This window comes from Bombus flavifrons, chromosome 13 (genome assembly GCF_040668555.2).
Source record: "Bombus flavifrons isolate JBK064 chromosome 13, iyBomFlav1_principal, whole genome shotgun sequence".
Classification (NCBI taxonomy): Eukaryota; Metazoa; Arthropoda; class Insecta; order Hymenoptera; family Apidae; genus Bombus; species Bombus flavifrons.
In genome coordinates, this window is record NC_138454.1 from 4,584,438 (window position 1) to 4,597,594 (window position 13,157).

Consider the following 13,157-nt stretch of genomic DNA (forward strand, 5'->3'; position numbering starts at 1 on the left):
GCGTTGTTAGTTAAACACGTTTTGTACGTCGTTTGAAAGATTCTTAGAATATGACTAAACGATAATCATAAGCGAGAGATTGGAAAAAATCTTAGTAATGTTCTATCTCCACATTCTTGAATATCAATTATATTTATCTTTTTTATAAATATATGTAAGCTTGAAGTTTTCAATATCAGATAAAAATTTTGTAGTGTAATGTTCTAATGTTTTGTTTGATAAATGATTCCTTATCTTATACCAATTAGCATGTGGATTAGTGGAATCTTAACTGACCATCCTTATCTGACCAACAATCCATAAAATTAATTCCTTGAAACGAGGTTCTGAACCCTCTTGCACAATTGAGTTAATATTATAATATTACTGAAATTTTACGTCATAAATTTGGTAAGGGAAAAAATGAAGTTTAATAAGTGAATTTTACAAGCTACAAATTATTTGACGAAAAATTATAAAAATGTAAGAAGAAACCTATAATCTACAACTTATAACTTCTCAATTTACTACTGCAATTAATTTTCGTTTATTACAAAAAAAAGGAAATACTTAAGATTTTCTAGAGATGTATTTCCATCGATAACCGACCAAATAGAGTTCCAATTTATCGCCAGTAAGATTACAGTAATAAAACCAAGCAAAACACTGTTTGCATAAACAGTACCCTGGCAAGCAGATCCCATTGATAGCACGAGTAGCGTCGGCCCTGGCACGAGCATCGCTTACGTGGCGCGGCGAACGTTGCTATTGGTGGCCTGGGAATAGCTAGTGACGTCATACTTGTATGTGGCGCGGCGAACGTTGCTATTGGTGGCCTGGGAATAGCTAGTGACGTCATACTTGTTCGTGGAGCCTCGGCGTGTAAAGAGCGTGTCCAGGCAGATCGTTGAGCTAAGGATTGAACGTGCGCGAAGCTCGAGGTATTCCCCCACGGTATGAGTCATCGCGCGCAGTTTCACACAGTTTCGGGCAAAGGAACCTGCGATCCGTGTGTGCTGCTTTCGAGTTCTCCGTAACGAGGATCTTGAGCATACCTACAGACGATCAAGAGAATAGATCCTTTCATAATAGAGGTTATAAAACCGCCGCGAACCCAATCGTCGACTTTTCCTTTCGCACTGAGGGAATACGACCAGGTAAAACCCGTTGCGCATCGACGACATAAATATGAAGCTCGACGTGTCGGACGTGCTTTACGACAGCTCGAGCGTGTCCAGCGACAGCGGGACGTCACAAAGCTCCCGCGTCAGCCATGATTTTCTCGCCAGCATCGCGAATTCGACCATACTACCTAGCAACGTAAGTACCGGTTAAATACTCTCCTTTCTACATAGCTAGAAAATGTTAAAAGAAGTAGATTTCTCCGCGTAAATATGGCAACTTATGCAATCCTTAAGGTGTACGCTTATGTGTACGCGCGCTCGTACTTACGTATGTCTGATAAACAGCGTTCACGTGATTGGTCGAACGACGAATTTCTTTGAAATAAGTTATATAGTCGAATAGTAACAACATAGCGAATAAAAGTGTAGCAAACACATTATGTAACATAGTGACTTCCTCGAATGATTAAGCATTATTCAAAATAATTTAGCTGATTGTTGGCGATAGACCCGTAACCTATGGAGGAAACGGCCTTGTTAACTTTTCTGAAAAACACGTTCGCGTGTCCTGTCGAAACCTGACGATCTTGAAAAAAAATTATCGCATGTAGGTATTTTGAGTATTGTAAACACGATGAATTCGCCGATTTCGCGGAAGAAATTGATTCGTTGGAAATCAAAGCATAAGCGGAATACTTCTGTATTATCTGTGTACCTCTTTCGATTTCCAAGTTTGATTGTTTCCTTGATAAAACAGATTCTCGATTGAAAATTAAAGATAAGAAACCAAACTCATATGGTACCTTCGGCTGATAAAAATTCTCGATTAATTAGGAACGTACTTTACAATCTCTGAACGGTGCTATAGCCGTCCCGTCACACGAAGATGGTACACTTGGTACACACACCGAGATCTAAATTTATAAATCGCGTGGCGTCATCGCTATATAAACTGTTCAACGTAAAAACATGATTTTCAATTTTCGTAATTTCCGTTCGCTAGTTTGCAATAGCGATAAGAATCGTCTCGCAAATAGAACACAAATGATATTCGTACACGACAATAATAGCAATTTTTATGTCCATTCAGCAAGATGTGCATATTCAGATAAACAGCTTTCGTTCTTCTCCCAGCTGGCTAGGTACCCATTTAAGGCACACGCTACGTGTTTAAGTATCGCCAATAAACTTCCGAGTTACTATAGAATTAGCCAATGAAATGTTGTCTTATATATTGTCGTCCATTCACTGATCTCTACAAATGAATGGCTGTTATTGCAATACGGGAGCGTAACTGAATTGTTTGTCTTAACAAAATCATAGTCTTTTTTCTTTTCTATTGATATGTAGTTATTTTAAAGAAGTCACAATTATAGAATAAAGTAATTTTCGCACTATTTCAGTCCAAAAATTACAGATATCATCATAATATTACATATCACCATAACAAAGCAGTATTAATTCTTTTATAAAAAAAAATTGTGTTTTTAGTTAAACATAAAATTAACTAGATCGACTAATTCTTATTCTACGCCGAGTAAAACAGGTTCCAGCATGAAACAGTACGAATACATTGACGTAGAATACTTTTATAGGCACGAACGATTACGTTAATTTCCATTTTCTTTCCCTTGCGTCACTCTTGGCAATAGAGGCGTGTATAAAAATTACGCGCGTTTTCCATGTTACATAAAACATCCATGTAAACAAGAAAAGCAAGGTATAATGCGGAAAAATATATATAATAAGGCAAGGTGGCAATACGATGTAATCCTTAAATAAAAAGATCGTAGTATATTTCATGCCCCTGACTTTCGTCGAGGGTTGGACGCGCGCCCTCGTCCAGTTCCCCGTTTCACCCTACGTATAAATTCTGTGGTAGACGATGGTATTGATCTAGCATTTCCACTGGCATGGCTTCTGTTGTCCCCAACAGCTGTTTTATAAAGAAACCCGTACACGCTCGGGTTGTGATAGCGCGCGGTCATTTAAAAACACGCGCTACTGCATCGACATGCACAAACACGTGAACGCCAATCCCAAACACATGTAAAAGAACAACTATAGATCGTAGTGTATATTGCGCAGCATTAATATTATGAACAGATAGCCGACCGAGCTGCCAGCTGTTGTCACCTAATTATCTCTGTCGCCATTAACGATAGGGTTCAGACGGTGAAATCGACCGATAAAATGCAAATAGTCATTCCGGAGAGACATTTGCGAGCTCTACCAAGGAAACTTTGCGCTACAACGTATGAAATATAATTCCGTTTACTGAGTTCGGGGAAAAAGGCTTCCTGCGTTGTTCCGTAAAAGGTCGACATACATGTCGGCCATATTGAAATATTAGATAGGAGAAAAAAAAATCTGTACAATTTATAGAGTATTGTGATTAAGACGAGAGAAACTCGTATTTTAATCAGGGCTCGTAGGATTTATCTTTTATTCCTTGCTGTTAGGTATTGTTCGAGATCAAAGAAGGTCAGATTTGTCAGGCTAGCCCATGGGCGGCGACCATTTTTCGGGCAGTAGTCTTAGGGAGAAAGTAAGTATGTACATATCTGTCAATGGCCTAGATAAGTTCAGCTAGTAGAACACTATCACCGTATCACTATCTGTATATGTAATTTTTTTCTATATATTAGACTCTTATTTTTAAATATATACTTCATAATGGAAGATTTTTCAATTTTCTTTGAAGAGCTGTTTATCGATAGCTAACGTCGCGACATGACAGCCGTCGATTAAAATTTCCTTCAAAAGAAGCCATAAAACGGTGAAATACAGCCTCGTCCAAAGGATTATCTGCTACGAACGCATCCAAGTATTCTTAGAACTCAAAGCTTTCGATTAGTCGGTGGAACGTGATGCGCGGGAATCGGTAAGCATTTGATCGGCAGCAAAGTCACGGAGGCATAATCTTGTTTCCTGGTGTTTCCCCCGTCCATTGTATCTCCTTTTATTCCCGATAGAGAATGCTCGGCGTTCGTGTTTTATCCGTGGCTAGAGTAAAAGCATGCGGATCCTTTGACACGTATATAAGAAGAAGAAGAAGACGAAGAATCAACTGATTCATGGCGGTGTTTCTGATTGCCTATTCCTCTTTGTTCCCTTAAATATTCAAAATAACGTCGTTGTCTTGTGTTTTGAGCACAACGAGTTTTCCCCATACAAAGGCCGATCAAGGCTTCCGCCTTTCCCTCGCATGATTTTCGGCGACTATTGTTATGCCACGCGTGCAGCTTGCGCCGATCTTTTGGTTTACCCACAAACATTCGATTAACCCCGCTGCTTCGGACGCGTGCTCATTAAAATGTCTCTTTGTTCGCTGGGAGAACAAAGCCGCGATCCATTCGCGACGTCGATCTTCGGTTTTCTACTCCTTTGTGTCGTCGATGGTAAACGTTGCCGTAAGCGAGGTCATCGATTCTTCTTACTACGTGATTGACACGATTCATCGAGAATTGTCTTTAGTCTGTTAACCAGGTTGTGTACTAATCAGAAGCTTGTGTAATTAAAAAATTAAAAATTAATAATATATAGATTCCAGTTAGATAGGTTTAATGTGATGTGAAGACCACATAAGAAAATGATCTTAAAATGATTCATTTTTATTTGATTTTCTGTTTACCTCGAACGCTTTTATCAGAGGTGATCTACAAATAAATAATATATAAGAGGTGATCTACAAATAAATAATATATAAGAGGTGATCTACAAATAAATAATATATAAGAGGTGATCTACAGATAAATAAAGCTAACTCCATTAAAATAATATTCATCTAAAATTAGTTAGATTAGTCCTATTGTAATAGGTGGTTTACGATGTCTTCATAAAAATTGTTTTTCTCGATGGAGTGAGGACCTGGAAACAATTAAAAGACTATTTTAACGTTCGTTATAAGCAACTCGTGTGTCTATGAATCACACTTTGTTGATACACTGCGCCTTTTGCCTGGAAAACTTTTTACCAAAGCAGGGTCTTAAATCTATTAGGATTTGTATTTACCGACGATACGCCTTAAGGAATCGATAATGGTTTTACGTCCTAAGCTGATCAAAGGACTACTTTCGCCCTGTTGAACTGTCGCACGTGGGACTACTTCTTAAAGGCGCAATACATGATTATAAATCACAATGTCTGCTTCTTGGAGCTTAGTTCAAGACATACCTATTCGAACGACAATACCAATAGCATTCTTATTTATACACGGAATTTGCAGAAAGGTTACGAAACACGTGAAGACTGGTAACCATTTATTCTTATTTTAAAACTGACCATTTTTTTATTTTTTGACATCTGTAATGGAGAATGTAACAGGTTTCGAAAAGATAAAACTAGACCTGTAGCTACGTTCTAGAAGATTTTCATTTTTCCTTTTTTATTAAATAAGTATTTTAGAAATAACATTTCTCAAGTTGTATCATTCATATAAGATAACATAAAAGAAAAGGGTCTAAGTTTACTAGATAAGTTTCCAAAAAGAAAAAAGATACAATAATAATAAAATTTTATCCAACTCCAACACGGCATGATTTTGCGATAATATTTATGACCTTTTTCCCATGCATCTTGCACACGGTAGCTCTGGCCACGTGTACTACTGTTTTCTCTTTTTAATTCGTGTACAAAGTACGTTCACACGTACGTTGAACGTTGCTCCGAACCGACGCAGTTTGAGCCGAGTTCGTTGTACGTGTGTTTGTGACGAATATACGTATATCAAAATAAGAACAAAGAACCGTGCATGCACGAGGGAATTCCCGGTACCGAAATAGTAAGAAACGAAGTAGCGCGTGTGACAAACGATCTCGCATAAGTGACGACCACTCAACGTCGCGATAAGTTTACCAATTTTTGTTATTCTGCGATCCTTGAATCTGGAACTATAATAAAACCATGTATTTGGGATAAGAAATTGATATATTACGTCGTAATTTGTTAAACGTGTAAAAACAAGGAGAAATAGCAACTGCGAAAAGTCGAGCCTTGAGCTTGTTGTACTTACAATATAGTTACGGAGCAAATCCCCCCTGAGTAATTCCTTGACATATTTCCACCGCTGTCATACATTGTGTCGAGCTGTTACACTTCGCATATTCTTCGCAATGTCGTTTATGAAAGTGAGAAAACTGCGGTAATTATCGTTTTTAACTATTTATGCGCGTATCTTATTTACTAATGTATCAACTCGTTACCTTGTTATGTCTGATTCGTAGTGCAGATTACGGTTCATCTTTGTAATGGTAATATATACATGTTACTCAGGTATTTCTATAAAAAGCTTGTTATATAGGGAAACAGATGCACGCATACGATACATTTATTATATACGTATTTCTGACATATAATTAAGGATCAAAAGATAAATATATTACATTAAAATATCACTACTTTCAAACGTTTCAATATTTTAAATCCATCATACAATTAAATGTAGTTCAAAGCGCATGAAATATCGTAACGCAGCAACTTGTTAAGACATTTTGAAATACTACTTTAAGCTGTCTTAATACATGCGATAAACATAAAGCAGGGTATGTAATGTAAGGATGTAAGCCATTAAGTGAGACGAAAATCTTTCTGTTCGACTATTCGTTTCTCGAAATTATGCAAGTTAACGAGCTCACGTAATTACCTGGAAAAGGGGTTCTAGTTCTCAGTGGTGCGTTCCCTGATTCCGGGGAAATCGTCGCGATAGGAAGCCTCGGTGTAGACGAACACGTTGATTGGTCGCGCGCTCTCGCACGAATCAGCAATCTAGATGGCGGTGGTTGCTCGACGCTGATTGGTGGGGGGTCGAGGGGCTCTCTTTCTATATAGTTTCCAAGTTACATTGGCGGGCTCAGTTGAGATACGTAAGCAACACGCGCCGCTAGGTTTTAATACATAATAAATCCGGTATTGCGTGATTGAACTTGTACGTGACAGTGACGAAAAGACAACCGGCGAGCATTCGTACGTGTCATTCTTCAACTAACGTTTAGTGGTACTTTGAACAGAACGTGATATCGGTGAACAGAAAGAAGGTGACCATTAGTTAGTGTTCTTGCCTCACGTTGAACACGTACTTCTTGTAGAGGTGTAACTTTGTTAGAGTCGGAACCGGCGACTCTTCCTTTTTTTCCTGTAGTGAAGTTTTGAAAGCGAAACGCGCTCACAGATGACGCAGCGTGTACCGAGCGCAGGCTTTGACGACACCATTATCGAAGATCACAATTACACCATGTTTTCCATGTATCCGCCGAATTCTAACCTATGTGACCCGTGGCAATCCAACAAATTGGATGCATTTACAGTAAGAGAAATTATTTTATATTAATAATTTATTTTTTTTTTATAAATGTTTTGTTATATGCATAAAAAATTGAATCGTTGGTTTGGTAGAAGAGTGATACATTTCAAAGGTCGCTATCTATGTACCAGGATGGAAGTGTCACAATTGCTAACAGTAAGAATAATATCATGATTCAAAATTCCGTCTTAATTTCTTTTTTGTAGTATTTGATATATATACAGTGACTGCAAAAAGTATTTATTATAGCATTTGTATTGTATTTAGCCTGATGGTTTCAAAATTTGACTTGGTTTTACGTTATTACAACATTTACTTGCTAATATCATTTTCTATTTCAACCTTCCTAATTTAAACCAATTCCTTAAAAAAATTGTTTTTCTCGTTTGTTTTAAATCTCTGGTAAAGTTCTAATAAATACTATTGTTATAATTAGAAACGTTTCACATAAATAAAACGTGGGAAACACTCGAATATGTTTTATGGTAGTACGAGCATCGATTGTGTGTACGTTTGGTCAAATGTCACGGTCAAAGGTCAATCGATTTTGTCGAACTAGAGTTATCCCTGAACTTAGTTGCCATTCACAGTAGTAATTTTACCTTCGTTATTGTCGGAAGAAATTTATTGTCATTATTTATTTAACACATTGAGTGTTATATTGTGAATTATTTTTTTCGAACAAAAAACAGTAAAATTAGGAAGCAAAATTTAAACATTGAAGGTAGGAACGAAATGGTAATTAAAAATTAAATACGGAAGTGGACAGCGTTGTACGATATTAGTGCAAAATTAATCCGATAAGTGTGGGCGTGCTGTCAGTGACATTTTGCTCAAAATTTCTAAGAAGCGTTCTTATCCCCTGAAACCCTTGATCGTCTCACCTGTCGAATTTTTAGGTTACTAAGAAACTTTCGTTTCTCAGAATACACGTACCTACAATTTTTGTTTTTCAAAACAAATTATTTATCGGTTACTCGAAAATATTTCTCTTTTATTCTCAAAATATATGTATAATATTTGTTTTATTTTTGCCTAAATTTTTTATTTTATTTTTTAAAGTAATAAAGTAAAAAATTAATTATTCAACTACATGTTTAACAATGAGAATATTTTTTCTTTCGCAACTTAGTCAATAATTTTAGATTTTGAGGGATTTTGATTTCTAATAAAATATTGTTAATATGTATCGTTTATTAAAAAGAGGGTATTTAGGGAAAATTTGATTTAAGTCTAATAATTATTAGTAAAATTAGGAAAAATAAATTCCAAACTTTGGTATAGGTCGTGTATTTACCATAATGAGATTCTCATTTAGATAATAGATGAAGGCGATAAAAGCGTTTATTTGAAGTGTATTTGAGGTACTTCTGAGTAATGAGTAACTATATATTGTCGTTAGAATCCTTTATCTGTTCCTAGGAACCGTGCCTAGACTATTAGCCAAAAATAATTTTAAGGAAACATTCGACATACCTTTACTTATACCACAATAAGCTTAGTTTCGGAAAAAATAAATTTATTGTGAGGTTATTTTATTTATTGCGAAGCAATATTTCGAACGATCTTCGTTAGACAACACAGTATTCTTATTGCATTAAATAAATTATCAAGGAAACACCCATTAAGATAATTATCTTATTCATTCAAATACCTACGCAATAATTTAGAAATTCGCACAGAATACCATTGTATCGCGTATACAATTCTGACTCTTTCTCTCAAACCTATTACATCTATTCGATTGTGTCATTGAACCTAAGTGGATTATCTTGGAAGAAAAGCCTCATCCCCACCGATAAAATTTTAGCATTCTTTGTGCACATGATACCGAAGGAAAACAGTTAAATCTGACAGGAAGCGCGGAGTTAACGCTCGTTAACCCACCAATTAGAGGGTTTAGTTAAACGAAGGCAGGGTTAAGTTTAGCGAGAGCAATATAAACGGGTCATAAGGCAAGAGGTGTCATCCTGTCTCTTAGCCTCGCAACTAAGACGTTTGTTCTCAGCGTTGTAGTTCTTCGTCACATACACACGATACGTTATCTAGGCATTATCACCGAGAAAGCTATCGAGTACTATGAAAAGATTACTCTTATCTCTTCACGACTATTATTTCTTTTTTTGTAATTTCTTTCGAATAAAATTTGGATTTCCTTACCGATAAGAAAATGGTTGAATGTGCTTTGTAGAAGTCGTTTGGTTTAAATAAATTTTAATTCGTTGTACAGTAGCTTCAGTCTAAAAATTCTTTAACACATTTTTAACAAATAGTCTCCACTACTAGTGGGAATATTGGCGAATGGCAGATGATGGTTATTCGTAAATAAAATCATTCAAGGCACGTCTGGAACATCGTGTGCTCTGTATTTCAGCGGCAAAGGTAGATTTTCTGTATCGCACAACCTATAATGTATCTGATTGGTAATAAAACGAAGTTTTAACATTAGGAATTGAAACTCGGTTAATGTTAAATAAGAGCTACTTAATGTAACACGAAACAGGATAAGGGAAAAGGAAAAGTGGATTAAACGACTATATTCTTACAGTGTTCTCCATTTTTTTCTCGTTCATCGGCTGTTATGGAGAAGGAGAAAAAGGACGTCTGATGATCGTCGAGGCGTTCATTAAGAGACGAAGCAACGCCCATACAGGAATTTGCATGAAAATGCGCAAAAAGCGGAAGTTGTCGGTTTTTATTTTCGGACGGCTTACCTCAGTTCCGCGACGCGTATACGCGGAGATGAGTCATCGGGGTCTCGCGTAGTTTAACCAGCGATTTATGAATGAAAATCCGCGCACGTGTCGCGTGCCTGGCTCCCAGTGCCGCGACACGCGAGATCGCCCTCCATTATTATTCGCGACGCCTCGTAAACATGTCGATTATGCTGCATCGCTCCCGCAAGACATCATCCGGTACCAGGAAAAACGTTTAGAGATGCGATTTCTCGTAAATACGTGATACGGCTACGTTTCTGTCGCGGCGATTCTAACCATATTCTCCGTTTCTTTCCTTCATCTTTTTCTGTTTCGTTGTTCAACCTCTTGGCGCTACCGAGAATTATTATCCAACTGCGCTCTACAATAATACCAGGCAGATCAAATCCGGTATCGTTTGGTTTTAACATCAATGCAGTTAAGAGGTGTAATCTAGTTGAAATTGAGTTCGCTCAAAATAACTTGTACGGGTGATTTAGTACGAACAAGTGGTTAATAGTTTTTTAAGCGTTCGAGTCATTTATTTAGAATTTCTTTATTTGGATTTCGATTTTTATTCCTACAATATGTTATAGTCCAATAGTCTATTTGATACGAATCTGATCAGTAAGTGCGGATGTTTCTAGATTTATAGAAAATTTAAAGGTGTAAAAATTTGTAGAACGTGTATGTCATAAAACAAATATGTAAAATATCCGAGGTGAAGCGGTTAGTGAGAAACATGAAACTCCACTTAGACTGCATTGCTCTAAATATATTTGCAATCATTATGTTACGAACGTACGTAAACATACGCGGTCTATTGAGTCGGAAAAGAAGAGAGATTCGTAACAAATCCACTGTATTATTACAAAACCATCGACAGATTCTTTTCCTCGCTCAAATTAACAGATAAAAGAAATCGCGTGGAAGAAATGTCTGCATTGCGAAACCGCGTTTAATGCGCCGAGCAAAAACGTGGTTTCGCAACAGAGATCCAGCGTATTGTAGAAGCAAATTGCTCGAACCTGCCTTAGAAACTCGAACTTCGTAGGTTTCGTATGATTTCCACGATACTATGATCGTGGATTTTTATTATCTTTTTTTCCTCCTTTTTTCTTTTTCTTTTTTTTTATTACTTTTTTGTTCACGTGGATAGCGAGACGGTAATCCGGTGTAGTCGACCTCGAAAGGAGGTCGATTCCACGGAAAGATATCTTGCGTATGAGTGACGTCAATACGTTAACACTTTCCCCTTGAGAATGCCTCGAATGGATGGGGGATCTCTTCGATTTCAACGTCTCCACCTTCGACGTCCATCTACCTGTCCCGGGTTTTTCCCCTCGATTGCGAAATCTTCGATAGATTAGAGGCGATTTCGATGTTTCTTACGTTGTATCTGTTTTCTTTTTTACATCGCACGCCAACGGTTTTCTTTTTCCTCTGACGCAGGATGATTAATGAGTGGGAGCATTAGCTGACTAAAGTGCAGATGTTTTGGGTGATCAACGTCGATTTTTAGAATCTCATAATTGCGATGGAATTTTAGTTTGAATTTTCTATTTTGAAGGATCTTTCTGCAAAGAATTTTTGTGGTAATTTTTTTGGTAATTAGAAGAAGTTTTGTTTGGAATTTCTATTGGCAATTGTTTATCAAAGATATGCTGTGGTAATAGAAATAGGATCATACACGATTTTTAAAAATTCACTTCGCTGTATTTTAATTTACTTGCATGTCGTTTCTCTGTATTTTAATATACGGAGCGCATCGGTGCAACTTCTGGGCGATTCGTATCTCATTCGTGGACGTGTATGAAGGGAGAAGCTTCATGTTTAATAATACCGTTACATTATCTTATTTTCCCATTCCAAACATCGTGACAAACTCCACCTTAGTCACTCTGATTTAATATTCCCCGAGATTCAAACCCTATTCAGTTTGTCCTTCGAGGAACTGGCACCGTATCGTCCTATCGCCGAAAAGATTCAAAGATTTACGTTCATAGTCCATTGTTTCCACATCAAGACCCGTCTGTTCCGTAAAATATTTAACATACGCATCGGAGTCGTTTTTGTCGCGCGAGGAACGCATAGGCTCACAAAAGATATTATAATGGAACTCTCCTAGAAATCTTTTATGAACGTATATATCATGTGTGTTATACGAAACATTTTGAAATTTCATTGGTGCTATTACTATCGTGATTGCATTGATAAAGTTTGTAACCAATCCGGTAATGCAAGATATTTATCGAAAGTATTTAAACAGCCAATTATCCGTTATGTTAATAAGCCTCGGCATTCAATTTGACCAAAGAATGCTATTCATACTTTATATTAATTTTTTACCAAATACGTATATACAAGTTTGCAATAAATACATATTTGTAATTTCTACATACAGTTTCGGATTGGTTTCAAATTTAAAATTTGAAAGTGTGGAGGTAGAAAGAATGCTCATAATGTGAAATAATACATAAAATATCCAAAGTATGGTGCTTTTTATAATAGTATAGTAATATATAATTTAGTTATAAAATATAACTATAAATAATAATTGAATATAATTTATATATAATTCACTAGGCACACCAATTTTCTACCAAGCTTCTATTTCTATAAATATATTCTGGAGAATATGAATTTGTACAAATCTTCCCAGTTTAATAACAGTCGTGTCTCGTTGCAGTGGTAATGAAATTTCATAATGTTTCGTATAACACGTACAATATGGTCACAAAAGTTTCCTATGCTAAGTGTTCAAATACTTTCGTGAGCCAGTGTAGATACGTATTACGTGAAAAAGAACGTGCGTAGATACATATCACGTGCACCCATCTGTCGTGTGACCCTTCTTGAAATTGATTTGCTGGCATAAAAGAAGAAACGAAGTCTTCTTATTCACAGCTGCATTCTTCGTGGTGCTCGGGTAAACGAAGGAATCAGGGCGGCCTCTAAGCTTCGTACGCTGGTTATAATTCAAAAAGACTTCGTCTTCTTTCCATCTGATGGTATGATAAAGTGGTCTACCTATTCACAGGGTGATGCTCGCCCCTA

At 36.7% G+C, this 13,157-nt stretch overlaps 1 protein-coding gene across 2 annotated transcripts in view; it reads left to right on the forward strand.

Moving 5' to 3' along the window:
• Positions 1-879: 879 nt before the first annotated feature.
• Positions 880-13,157, forward strand: part of kay (transcription factor kayak) — a 35,232-nt gene continuing 22,954 nt past the window's right edge. The window contains exon 1 of one of the 2 annotated variants that reach the window (XM_069125572.1): positions 880-1,299. In XM_069125572.1, coding sequence (XP_068981673.1) covers positions 1,168-1,299 — 132 coding nt within the window. In that variant the 5' untranslated portion in view covers positions 880-1,167. Of the gene's footprint in view, positions 1,300-6,981; positions 7,408-13,157 lie in introns of those variants that run through there. The other variant, XM_069125571.1, reaches the window with a different exon arrangement.